We start from the raw sequence: 12,055 nt of genomic DNA on the forward strand, positions 1-12,055 counted from the left end.
GATGAAGCTGGGAAGACATCGTAACAGTATTGAGTCTTCCTATCCTTGAACATGAAATATCTCTCCATTTCACTAGTTCTTTTTTTTTAATATTTTATTTATTTGTCAGAGAGAGAGAGAGAGCACAAGCAGGGGGAGTGGCAGGCAGAGTAGGCAGAGGGAGAAGCAGGCTCCCCGGTGAGCAAGGAGCCCAGTGCAGGACTCGATCCCAGGACCAATGGGGTCATGACCTGAGCCCAAGGCAGCCACTTAACCAACTGAGCCACCCAGGCGTCCCTCGCTAGTTCTTTGATTTCTTTCATCGGAGTTTTGTTAGTTTTCCTCATATTGATCTTGTACTTATTTTGTTAGATTTATACTTAAATATTTCACTGGGGGGGGATGCTAATGTCAGTGGTATTGTTTTTTATTTCAAATTTCTCTTGTTCAGTGCTGGTATGTATGAAAGCAATTGACTTTTGTATATTGAATTTGTATCCTGCCACCTTGGTATAATTGCTTCTTAGTTACAGGAGTTATTTTGGTTAATTCTTTTGGATCTTTTACATAGATAATCATGTCATCCATGAACAAAGACAGCTTTTTTTCCCCTTCCTTCCCAATGTATATGCCTTTTATTTCCTTTTTATTTTATTGCATTAGCTAGAACTTCTAGGATGATATTGAAAAGGATTGGTGACAAAGACCATTCTTGTACCTGATCTTAGTAGGAAACCTTTGAGTTTCTCATCATTAAGTGTAATGTTAGCTGTAGGATTTTTGTAGACATTCTTTATCAAGTTGAGGAAGCTCGCCTCTAATCCTAGTTTACTGAGAGATTTTATCATGGATAGGTTTGGATTTTGTCAAATGCTTTTCCTGTATCTATTGATAAGATAATATGATTCTTTTTTTAGCCTATTGTTATGATAGATTGCATTAATTGATTTTTAAATTTTATTTTAATTCTAATATAGTTAACATACAGTGTTATATTAGTTTCAGGTGTACAGTATAGTGATTCAGCAATTCCTTACATCATACAATGCTCACCACAAGTGTACTCCTTAATCACCATCACCTGTTTCACCCATCCCCCCACCCACCTCCCCTTTGGCAACCATCAGTTTGTTCTCTACTGTTAAGAGTCTGTTTCTTGGTCTGTCTCTCTCTTTTTTCCTCTGCTTATTTGTTTTGTTTTTCAGATTCCACATATGGCTGAATCATATCCTTCTCTGGCTGACTTATTTCACTTAGCATTATGCTCTCTAGCTCCATCCATGTCATTGCAAATGACAAGATATCATACTTTTTTATGGCTGAATTATATTCCAGTGCATACATATACCACATACATGTACTACACCTTCTTTATCCATTTGTCTATTGATGGATACTTAGGCTGTTTCTATACCTTGGTTATTGTAAATAGTGCTGCTGTAGACATAAGGGTGCATGTATCCATTTGAATTAGTGTTTTTGTATTTTTTCGGTAAATACCCAGTAGTGCAATTACTGGATGATAGGGTAGTTCTATTTTTAACTTTTTGAAAATATCCATAGTGTTTTCCACAGTGGGTGCACCAGTTTGCACTCCCACTAACAGTGCAGGAGCGTTCCTTTTTCTCCACTTCCTCACCAAGACTTGTTGTTTCTTTGCATTAATTGAGTTTTAATATTGAACCACCTTTGCATGCTTGGAATAAATCCTCATTGGTTGTGGTGTATAATTCTTTTTGTACATTAATGATTTAATTTGATGATATTTTGTTTAGAATTTTTGCATCTGTGTTTATGAGAGACATCAATCTATAGTTTTCTTATGTCTTTGTCTGTTTTGGGTATGAGGATGTGCTGGCCTCGTAGATTGAACTGCATGTATTCTCTCTGCTTTATCCTCTTTTTTTTTTTTTAAAGATTTACTTACTTAATTTTAGAGAGAGCTGGGGGAGGGGGGAGGTTCAGAGGGAGAAGCAGACTCCCTGCTGAGCAGGGAGCCCGATGCGGGACTCGATCCCGGGACTCCAGGATCATGACCTGAGCCGAAGGCAGTCGCTTAACCAACTGAGCCACCCAGGTGCCCCTTTTTGGATTTTTTATTTATTTATTTGACAGAGAGAGACACAGCGAAAGAGGGCACACAAGCTGGGGTAGTGGGAGAGGGAGAAGCAGGCTTCCTGCCGAGCAGGGAGCCCGATGCGGGGCTTGATCCCAGGACCCTGGGATCATGACCTGAGCCGAAGGCAGATGCCTAACAACTGAGCCACCCAGGCGCCCCTGTCTGAGACAGTCTTTATTTCTCCTTCACTTTTGAAGAATAATTTCTCAGGGTGCAGAATTTTAAGTTGGTGGTGGTGTTTTCTCTTCACACTTCAAATATTTCACTCTCTTCTTGCTTGCATGGTTTCTAAAGAGAAGTTGTAAGTAATTCTTATCTCTCTTCCTCTATGAGTAAGGTGTTTTATTTCTCTGGCTTCTTTCAGGGTTTTTTTTTAATCTTTGACTCTCTATAGTTCAAAGATGATATGCCTGAGTATCTTTTTTTTTGGAATTTATTCTGCTTGATGTTCTTGGAGCTTCCTGAATCTATGGTGTGGAGTCAGATGTTAATTTGGGGAATTCTCAATCATTACTGTTTTAAATATTTCTTCTATTCCTTTCTCTCTTTTCCTTCTGGTATTCCCATTATGTGTATGTTACATCTTTTATGGTAGTTGACCTATAGTCCTTGGATATTCTGTTCTTTTCTTTTTAGTCTTTATTCTCTGCTTTTCAATTTTTGAGGATTCTGTTAATATATCCTCCAGCTCAGAGATTTTTTTCCTCAGCCATGTCTAGTGTACTAATAAGCCCATCAAAGGCATTTTTCTTTCTGTTACAGTGTTTTTCATCTCCAGCATTTCTTTTTGGTTCTTTTTTAGGATTTCTTTCTCTCTTTCTACAGTGCCCATTTGTATTTGCATGCTGTATAATTTATCCATTAGAGCCATTAGCATATTAACTATAGATTTAAAAAATTCCCTGTCTGATAATTCCAACATCCTTGTCATATCTAGTTATGATACTTGCTCTGTGTCTTCAAATCGTGTTTTTTTTTTTACTTTTGGTATGCCTTGTAATTTTTTTTTCATAGCCAGACATGATGTACTGGTTAAAATGAACTTCAGTAAATTGGCCTTTAGTAATGTGGTGGTAAGGGGGAAGTGGGTATGTTCTATGGTCCTATGATTAGGTCTCAGTCTTTTAGACTATACCCCTGGACTATGAACTTCACAAGAGTTTCTCAGCTTTTTTCTCCCCCCTTAGGGGACAGGATAGCATCTTCTTTCATTTGAACTAATACAGTAGCCTTTCAACTGGTTCACTTACCACCATCCATATAGTACACTCTCCCTATTACCTCTATAACAGTTTCCAGGGTTTTTTTTGGAGAGTATTTTTTTAAGATTTATTTATTCATTTAAGAGAGGGAGAGAGAGTGTGCATGTGAGTTGGGGGAGGGGGCAGAGGGAGAGGGAGAGAATCTCCAGCAGACTCCCCACTGAGTGCAGAGCCTGACACAGAGTTCAATCCCAGGACCATGAGATTATGACCTGAGCTGAAATCAAGAGTCGGATGCTTAACCAACTGAGCCACCCAGGCATCTCTCTGTAGAGTATTAATAATAATTGGGGAAAATTAAATTTGGGAAACTTGAGAGTAAACAAAATTAAATTTTATTTTTTACATCAGGGTATCATGATCTATGAAGGATCTGAGAGTTTTATTCTACTTATAAACTAATGAGTTAGCCTGCCATGGTTTCCTAGATACTGGCAGAAGAAATGATATTCCTGGGTCAGAGTTAAAGGACTTTATTATTCACAGCAACAACGGTATCCAAAGTATCAGCACTTTCTTGCACCAGTTCCTTAAGCCCCACTTTCCATAGGACGATGCAATGAAGGCCAATGGTTTGCATTATGGGAGAGTATCTCCAAGCTTTGGGAAATCCTTCTATAAAGGGTTGTAAGCATGCATGCCCTTTGGTTTGGAGGGGGTATATTTCTATCTTCTAAGGCTGTACAAACACCCTTGAGAAAATCATCCAGAACAAAGGTAGTCAATTCCTCGGCATGCAGCATGTGCAGAAACACAAGAAACCTATGGAGAATTGTCTCCCAACACAGGACTTCTCATAGACTTTAACATGCTGGTATATGTTATCTTTCAAATCCAGTAGTGGGCTGTGATATGCAGAATTTCCCAAATTATTGGACTATTTAATGGAGGATTTTGCTTATATTCTATGGAACATACTTTTGAAAATAGTGGCATATAGACTAAAGCCAAAATTCCTTAATTTTCCATTCATTCACTCTTTACTACAGACACATAACCGCCTTTCTCGTATTTATATTACATCATACACTGTCTTATTTCAGCACCGTTGCTTGTTTCCTACAACATGAAATATCCTTACTCCCTTTCTCTCCTCTCTTAAAATTCTACGTACCTTTAAGCCTCATTTCAGATACTCCCTTGCAGCCTTTTCAGATCCTCTAGATGAAATGTGAGTCATCCCTTTTCTTGTGTTGCCATACTATTTTCCTTATATTTCTATTATACATGTATCCACATTCTACCTTATAGTAGAATTAGCCCTATAGTTATTTGACAGTTCCTCTTAGAATGTAGTCACTTAATTAAGAGCAGAGTCAACATCCTGTAGCTGTCAGTGTTGAGTACATAATGGATGTTCAGTAAATATCAAACAGCTTAATGTTCCCATTTTACAGTATGTCATTGTGCCAGTCATATTCCAGTCACAGCCCCATAAATCAAAACCAGTACATTTGTAAAACATGCTACAACCCAAAAGATTAGTGCATTTAGCCTTTATTAGACCACAGGAAACAATTTCTAGAGTTTAAGAGATTGCTTTCTCATTGTCTATTATTCAAGTTGGGATTGTTTTAGAAATTAAAAACTGTAATTCCACTTATTTTAACAATATACACAAAGAATTTCTGTTAGTGATTTATAAAAGTACAAAACTAGTTTTCTTCTATATCAAATAGCTTTTTATAATTGATGCCCATTTTAGAACTATATTTAGAGTTAGTGGTATAAGGATGGTAGTATGTCCATTTGTGGAAGAAATTCAAATCTTGGGACGCCTGGGTGGCTCAGTTGGTAAGCGTCTGCCTTCGGCTCAGGTCATGATCCCAGGGTCCTGGGATCGAGTCCTGCATGGGGCTCCCTGCTCTGCGGGAAGCCTGCTTCTCCCTCTCCCTCTGCCTGCCACTCCCTGTGCTTGTGCATGCGTGTGTGCATTCTCTCCCTCTCTTTCTTTCTTTCTCTCTCTGACAAATAAATAAATCTTAAAAAAAAAAAGAAATTAAAATCTTTCTCCAAATAGTAGTGTCATATGCCACAGTATATGTGGGAAAATATATATAGCATGTAATGTGCTGTCTTTGCCAACCTTAAATATAAAATTCACTAGTGTTGAGTACACTCACATTGTTGTGCAACCAATCTCCAGAACTCTTCATTTTGTAAAACTGAAACTCATTACACATTAAATAATTCCCCATTCCCCCTTCTCACAGCACCTGGCAACTACTATTCTACTTTCAGTCTCTATGAATTTGACTACTGTAAGTACCTCATATAAATGTAATTGTATGGGGCGCCTGGGTGACTCAATCAGTTAAGAGTCTGCCTTCGGCTCAGGTCATCATCCCAGGGTCCTGGGATCGAGCCCCACATCGGGCTCCCTGCTCAGCGGGGAGTCTGCTTCTCTGTCTTCGTCTGCCTGCCACTCCCCCTGTTTGTGCTCTCTCTTGCTCTCTCTCTGTCAAATAAATAATAAAATCTTAAAAAAAAAATGTAATTGTACAATATTGGTCTTTTTGTGACATTTGTATTATGTCCTCAAAGTTTATCCATGTTGTAGCATGTGTCAGAATTTTTTTTCTTTTTTGAGGCTGAATAATGTTCCATTGTATGTATAATAGCACATTTTATTTATCCATTCATCTATTGATATAGACGCTTGAGTTGCTTCCATCTTTTGGCTATTGTGAGTAATGCTACTGTGAACGTAAGTGTACAAATATTTCTTGGAGACCCTGCTTTGAATCCTTTTAGGTATATACACCCAGAATTGAAATTCCTAGATCATGTAATAGTTCTATTTTTAGTTTTTTAAGGAACCTCCATCTTGTTTTCCATAGTGGCTGCACCAATTCATATTCCCACCAACTGTACACACAGGAGTACCATTTTCTTTACATCCTCATGTAAAGTTGTTTTATTTTGTTTTGTTTGATAGTAGCCATTCTAATGGGAATAAGGTGATATTTCATTATAGTTTTGATTTGTATTTTCCTAATGATTAGTGATGTAGAGCATCCTTTCGTGTGCTTGTTGCCCAGTTTATCTTTTTTTTTTTTGAGAAACATCTATTCACATCCCTGCCCAGTTTTTAGTCTGTTTAGGGTTTTTTGGTTGTTGTTGGGTTTTTTTGTTGTTGTTATATTGTGGATATTAACCCTTTATCAGATATATGATTTGGAGATATTTTCTCCCATTCCATAGATTGCCTTTTCACTCTGTTGATTGTATCTTTAGTCTACAAAATATTTTTAAAGGGCTGATTTGGTATAAAGTTGTTATACTAGTAATTATGAAAATACAAGTTACAAGAATGGTGATGTACAATATTTACCCATTATATGAACTTTTTGTAAGAATGTAGAGAAATAGATACCTTCCTAATTGATGGGTAGAAGTATAAATTGGTACAGCCACTTTGGAAGGCAAGTCGACTCTATCCATTTTAATAAAACGTTTCTACTCTATGACCTAACAAGTCCATTTTTTGGAGAAAAACTCTCACCAGGTATACTGGAAGATATATATGTGGCTGTTCATTGCAACATTAATTGGAAAAAACTAAAGTCCAACAATAGCATAGTTACTTGGTAATCTATAAGAGTGAGGTTAATACACACACACACACACACACACACACACACACACACACAATCAGGGATAGATCCCTCACACATGGCTGCATATAAAAAGCAATTTGTAGAATATTATAGTTAATATGATACCATTTGTGTTTAAGCAGACGCAAAGCAATATGGTGTTTTCTGTTGGTATACACATATGTATATGAATAAATTCAGAAAGGTCTAGAAATAATAGTGGCTACTAGAATTGACTGCAGTTGGTCCTTATAATCCTGTAACTTTTTTTATTTCATAAGGGAAATGGATTCGTATATTACCTAGATTTTTATACATTTTTTAAAAAATCCAAAAGTGGTATAGTTAAATATTGAGGATTTTGTCCTAAGGGTACCTGGCTGGCTCAGTTGGAAGAACATGAGACTTTTGATCTCAAGATCGTGAGCTCAAGCACCCCCACATTGGGTGTAGAGATTACATACATACATACAAATAAAAAAAAAAGATATCAACCTAAAATTTGGGTAGCAGTTTGGTGGAGTGAACACTGTCCAGGGTCCGGTTCTTAGCTTTTCAAACTCAGAAATTGAATTTTTAACAATGTAGCCAGAATTTATCTAGTTCTGGAGACCTTGTGCACACTGACCAAACTAAAAATCTGTCAATGAATTGTGGATCACCACATCAAAAACTAATGATGTATAGTGACTAACATAACATAATAAAATAAAATTTAAAAAAATAAAAATCTGTGGACATTGGTAACTAAAGGACTCATCTATTAATTCATTAATTTGCTATATTATACTGCCGAAGAGACCAAAATAGTCATATCCATTAATCACTATACCCTCCTTCCTTATGGGAAAGTCTAAAAATTTACTGTTAGAGGGTTCTATTGTGAGTATAGAATCAAAGCAAGGGAGTTGGATTGTTTTATTGTCTGATGTCCTTAAATTATAAATGTCTTATACAAGCTAATCTCCCTTATAGGGTTACCTGTTGAGGGGACCTGAATGTTTACGTCTGTTGGTCAGCATCTTTTCCCTGGACTTAGACTTTCTCTTTTCTACAAATACGGTTTTATATCATATCAGGAAAGATATAATACAGATGAGTCAGATATGGTTTCTTTACCTAAATAATTCCAATGTTGTCTTCTTCAAGCATACCATGGTCACATTATAGAGAATGTGATGCTTATCAGTAAACATTTATGAAACTTTTAGAATTAACTATTTCTGCATATGACTACTATTTTGTATTTTTTTTTAAGATTTTATTTATTTATTTGACAGAGACACACAGCGAGAGAGGGAACACAAGCAGGGGGAGTGGGAGAGGGAGAAGCAGGCTTCCTGCGGAGCAAGGAGCCTGATGCGGGGCTCGATCCCAGGACCCTGGGATCATGACCTGAGCCGAAGGCAGACGCTCAATGACTGAGCCACCTAGGCGCCCCTTGTATTGGTTTTCACTGCAGTTTTAGAGCACTATCTTGTTTACTCCAGATTGAGAATGTACTCTATTTGGAGCTTACTTCAGCTACAAAAGGCAGTTTTAGTTCTTGCAAATGTATTTTTTTACATAATTTTTGAACAGATTAAAATGTTTGTGATATGGGAGATTTTCCATTCTAAAGGAGTAGAGTGTACATTTTTAGCCAGGAATTAATATTTGGTCAGTAAAGTGTACTAATTAAGGTCACAGGCAGTCTTGGGTTTGAATCCTGACTCCACCACTTTTCATTTTCCTTAGACAAATCACTTGACCTACCTAAATCTGGGCTTCCTCGTCTTTGTAAAATGCCTAAATTTCTTTCTTTCTTTTTTTTTTTTTTAAAGATTTTATTTATTTGACAGACACAGCGAGAGAGGGAACACAAGCAGGGGGAGTGGGAGAGGGAGAAGCAGGCTTCTGTGGAGCAGGGAGCCTGATGCGGGGCTCGATCCCAGGACCCTGGGATCATGACCTGAGCCGAAGGCAGACGCTCAACCATCTGAGCCACCCAGGCGCCCTAAAATGCCTAAATTTCAAGGTCATATTTCCTGTTAAGATTATTTTCTTGATAACTTATATTTTCATGGACTTCTTTTTATTCAGCTAAACATGAATTCAGCTCCAACTTTCATCAACTTTCCTGCAAAAGGGAAACCCAAGCGAGGTGATACATATGAGTTGCAGGTGCGTGGTTTTTCAGCTGAACAGATTGCCAGGTGGATTGCTGACAGAACTGACGTCAACGTAAGTTTCCCTACTTTGTAGAAAGTTACTTTTCCATTATCCACTTCCAGTCTTAGTGGGAGGTCCTAATTGGTCTCATCCCCATTTCGCTGAGGTGGTAATGGTCTGGCAGCCCCTTCATAAATAGCATTTAATAGAATCATCCTGATGAAAGAGTGAAATTATAGAACATTTTCTATTACCTTATTGCATTCAGCATGAAAACCACTCTTTTGACCTTATTAAGTCCATGGACTATCTAGTGGTACTTGGCAAATACTTCTTAATCTAAAAGGTGTTATGTTGTAGTTAAACAGAATATTGTACCTATCCCATCCCATTTTGGGATACATTGTAGACTATTTTGATTAGGATGAAAAGAAAAAATTATGATTTTTCCTGAAAATATAACCACACTAATTTTTTTAAAGTTTTTATTTAAATTCCAGTTAACATACAGTGAAATATTAGTTTCAGATATAAAATATAATGATTTAACATTTCCATACAGCACCCGGTGCTCATCACAACAATAACCACACTATTGCTTTCATTTTGAATTAGTTTGACTTATATAATTAACAAGTAAATTCCATGCTTAAAACATTTTTCTTTCCTTTCCATTAGATTAGAGTAATTAGACCCCCAAATTATGCTGGTCCTCTTATGTTGGGATTGCTTTTAGCTGTTATTGGTGGACTTGTGTATCTTCGAAGAAGCAATATGGAATTTCTCTTTAATAAAACTGGATGGGCTTTTGCAGCTTTGGTAAGTGAATTTTAGAACAAAAATTGTTTGCATATATACAATATTGTATGTCATATATAAATTAAAATTTTTGTAAGCTTAAAATAAGACTAATAAGATGTATTTTATTTTTTTTAAGATTTTATTCATTTATTTGAGAGAGAGAGAGAGCACAAGTAGGGAGAGGGACAGAGGGGGAGTAGCAGAGGGAGAGGGAGAAGCAGGATCCCTTTTGAGCAGGGAGCCCGATGCAGGGCTCGATTCCAGGACCTGAGCCGAAGGCAGCTGCTTAACCAACTGAGCCACCCAGGCGCCCCTAATAAGATGTATTTTAAGATAACAGCATCCGTATATTTGATTTTTTTCAGTAGAATTTACACATTTCTCAGGAGTACTATCTTGTGTAAATGAAGACAAAAGTGTTTCAAATACTGATAACAGTAAACTATTTAGGAGATAATGAATTATTTAAAGAACTATGATAATTTAAATAATTCTGTATTTAGATAAGTAGTAAAAAACAATGATTTTTAAATACTTTGAATGTAACAAATATATCTAGAAGGGTAACAACCTCAGAAAATAAACCACCTCAAAACTTTTTAAAAAAATTGTTTGCATACAATATTGTATTGTTAGGTAGCATTTTGTTTTATTTCTTACCTGTGAGAGGGATTTTATATGTTTTTATTTCATGCCTTAAAATCAGTTTGTTTCCTCCAATATCTTATTAGCATGGCTAGAGTTTGGAGGAACTTGTTGTACTGCTTTTTTGTCCAACCTAAATGATAAAATGTTACCCCTAAGAAAATACGCAGTTCTTTTGAAAATATTCTCATAAAAGACTCTTCAGTTTTCAATTTTTAAACATCTGTCAGCTTATTTATAGTTTTAAAATAGGGGTTTCCTTTCGGAGTATTATTGATTCTTATGAAATATAAGCCTTACTCAAAAATTATTCATCTAAAAATATTTGTTCATGTATTAGTTGAGCAGACATGCTTTTCATAAACCTATTAATCTGATCAGTATAGGAGGAGCTGCACCATGTTATATGAGTATTTCCTTATTTTTTGTTTCCTAGTGTTTTGTGCTTGCTATGACATCTGGTCAGATGTGGAACCATATAAGAGGACCACCATATGCTCATAAAAATCCGCACACAGGACATGTGGTAAGGGAAGTTCAGAATTTCTTTCCATTATATACCAAAGTTAACCTTAATAATTATTATCTTGTGAAACCATTGACGAGATGTGAAGGAACTAAGTTTAGTTTTGACTTTTCAATCTCTCTTGGATGATGGGCTTCAATTACTGAAACGTGCTCTTAAAAGTGGAAAGTTCTTTATCCTTATCACATTTGGTGAGTCCTTTTGACTAAGCTGGCTAAGAAGGAAAGTCAGCTTTCAACTAAATAGAGTTGAAATGCTCAAGTACTTGCACATCTACCGTTTCTAGCCACTGTGCTAAGTATTATTAGATACAGTGATAAACAGGAAAAACAATCTGTCTTCATGGAGTTTACATTATTGTACCTCAAGGTCTTGTACACTGAAATATTAGGTTTCTCATATATTTTGTTGTTGAGAACATAGTATAACAACAATGAAAAAAAAATGAATAATAAATAACACAAATAATGTTTATTTTTGTCCAGTTTATTTATTGATGAATGCCACAGACCCAGTGCTTATATACATCAGGTGAATTAATAATTTCATAGGGCTCAAAAATAGCCCATTTTAGGATTAAAATACCAAAAGTTAATGTATATTTAAATACTTAATTTTGTCTTTTTTCCTCCCGCCAGAATTATATCCATGGAAGCAGCCAAGCCCAGTTTGTAGCTGAAACACATATCGTTCTTCTGTTTAGTATCCTCTTTTTATAATAAGTCCTTGGTGCTGCATTTTAATTTATCTGTTTTCTCACATTCTCGTATTTTCTCTACAGTGTTTGCTCGACGCTGCTCTCTTATTAATGCAAGTTTCAGTATCTTTGGAATCCTATTTCTATGTCATTTATCTTAGTCCAGTCAGCTAAACACCACCAGAGACAAACCTGCAGTCTAATAAAGACAGGTTTATTGATCATTGCTACAAGGGAGACTGCACACCAGAAGAACCATGGGACATCTTACCTAAG

General features: G+C 36.3%; 1 protein-coding gene across 2 annotated transcripts in view; it reads left to right on the plus strand.

Moving 5' to 3' along the window:
• MAGT1 (magnesium transporter 1) overlaps positions 1–12,055 on the plus strand; it is a 51,086-nt gene that overhangs the window by 23,418 nt on the left and 15,613 nt on the right. For both annotated transcript variants that reach the window (XM_027608602.1, XM_027608603.1), the window contains 4 exons: positions 9,042–9,182; positions 9,789–9,929; positions 10,993–11,082; positions 11,721–11,784. In XM_027608602.1, the coding sequence (XP_027464403.1) occupies positions 9,042–9,182; positions 9,789–9,929; positions 10,993–11,082; positions 11,721–11,784 (436 nt within the window). The remainder of the gene's footprint in view (positions 1–9,041; positions 9,183–9,788; positions 9,930–10,992; positions 11,083–11,720; positions 11,785–12,055) is intronic.

Source organism: Zalophus californianus, chromosome X, assembly GCF_009762305.2.
Source record: "Zalophus californianus isolate mZalCal1 chromosome X, mZalCal1.pri.v2, whole genome shotgun sequence".
NCBI lineage: Eukaryota > Metazoa > Chordata > Mammalia > Carnivora > Otariidae > Zalophus > Zalophus californianus.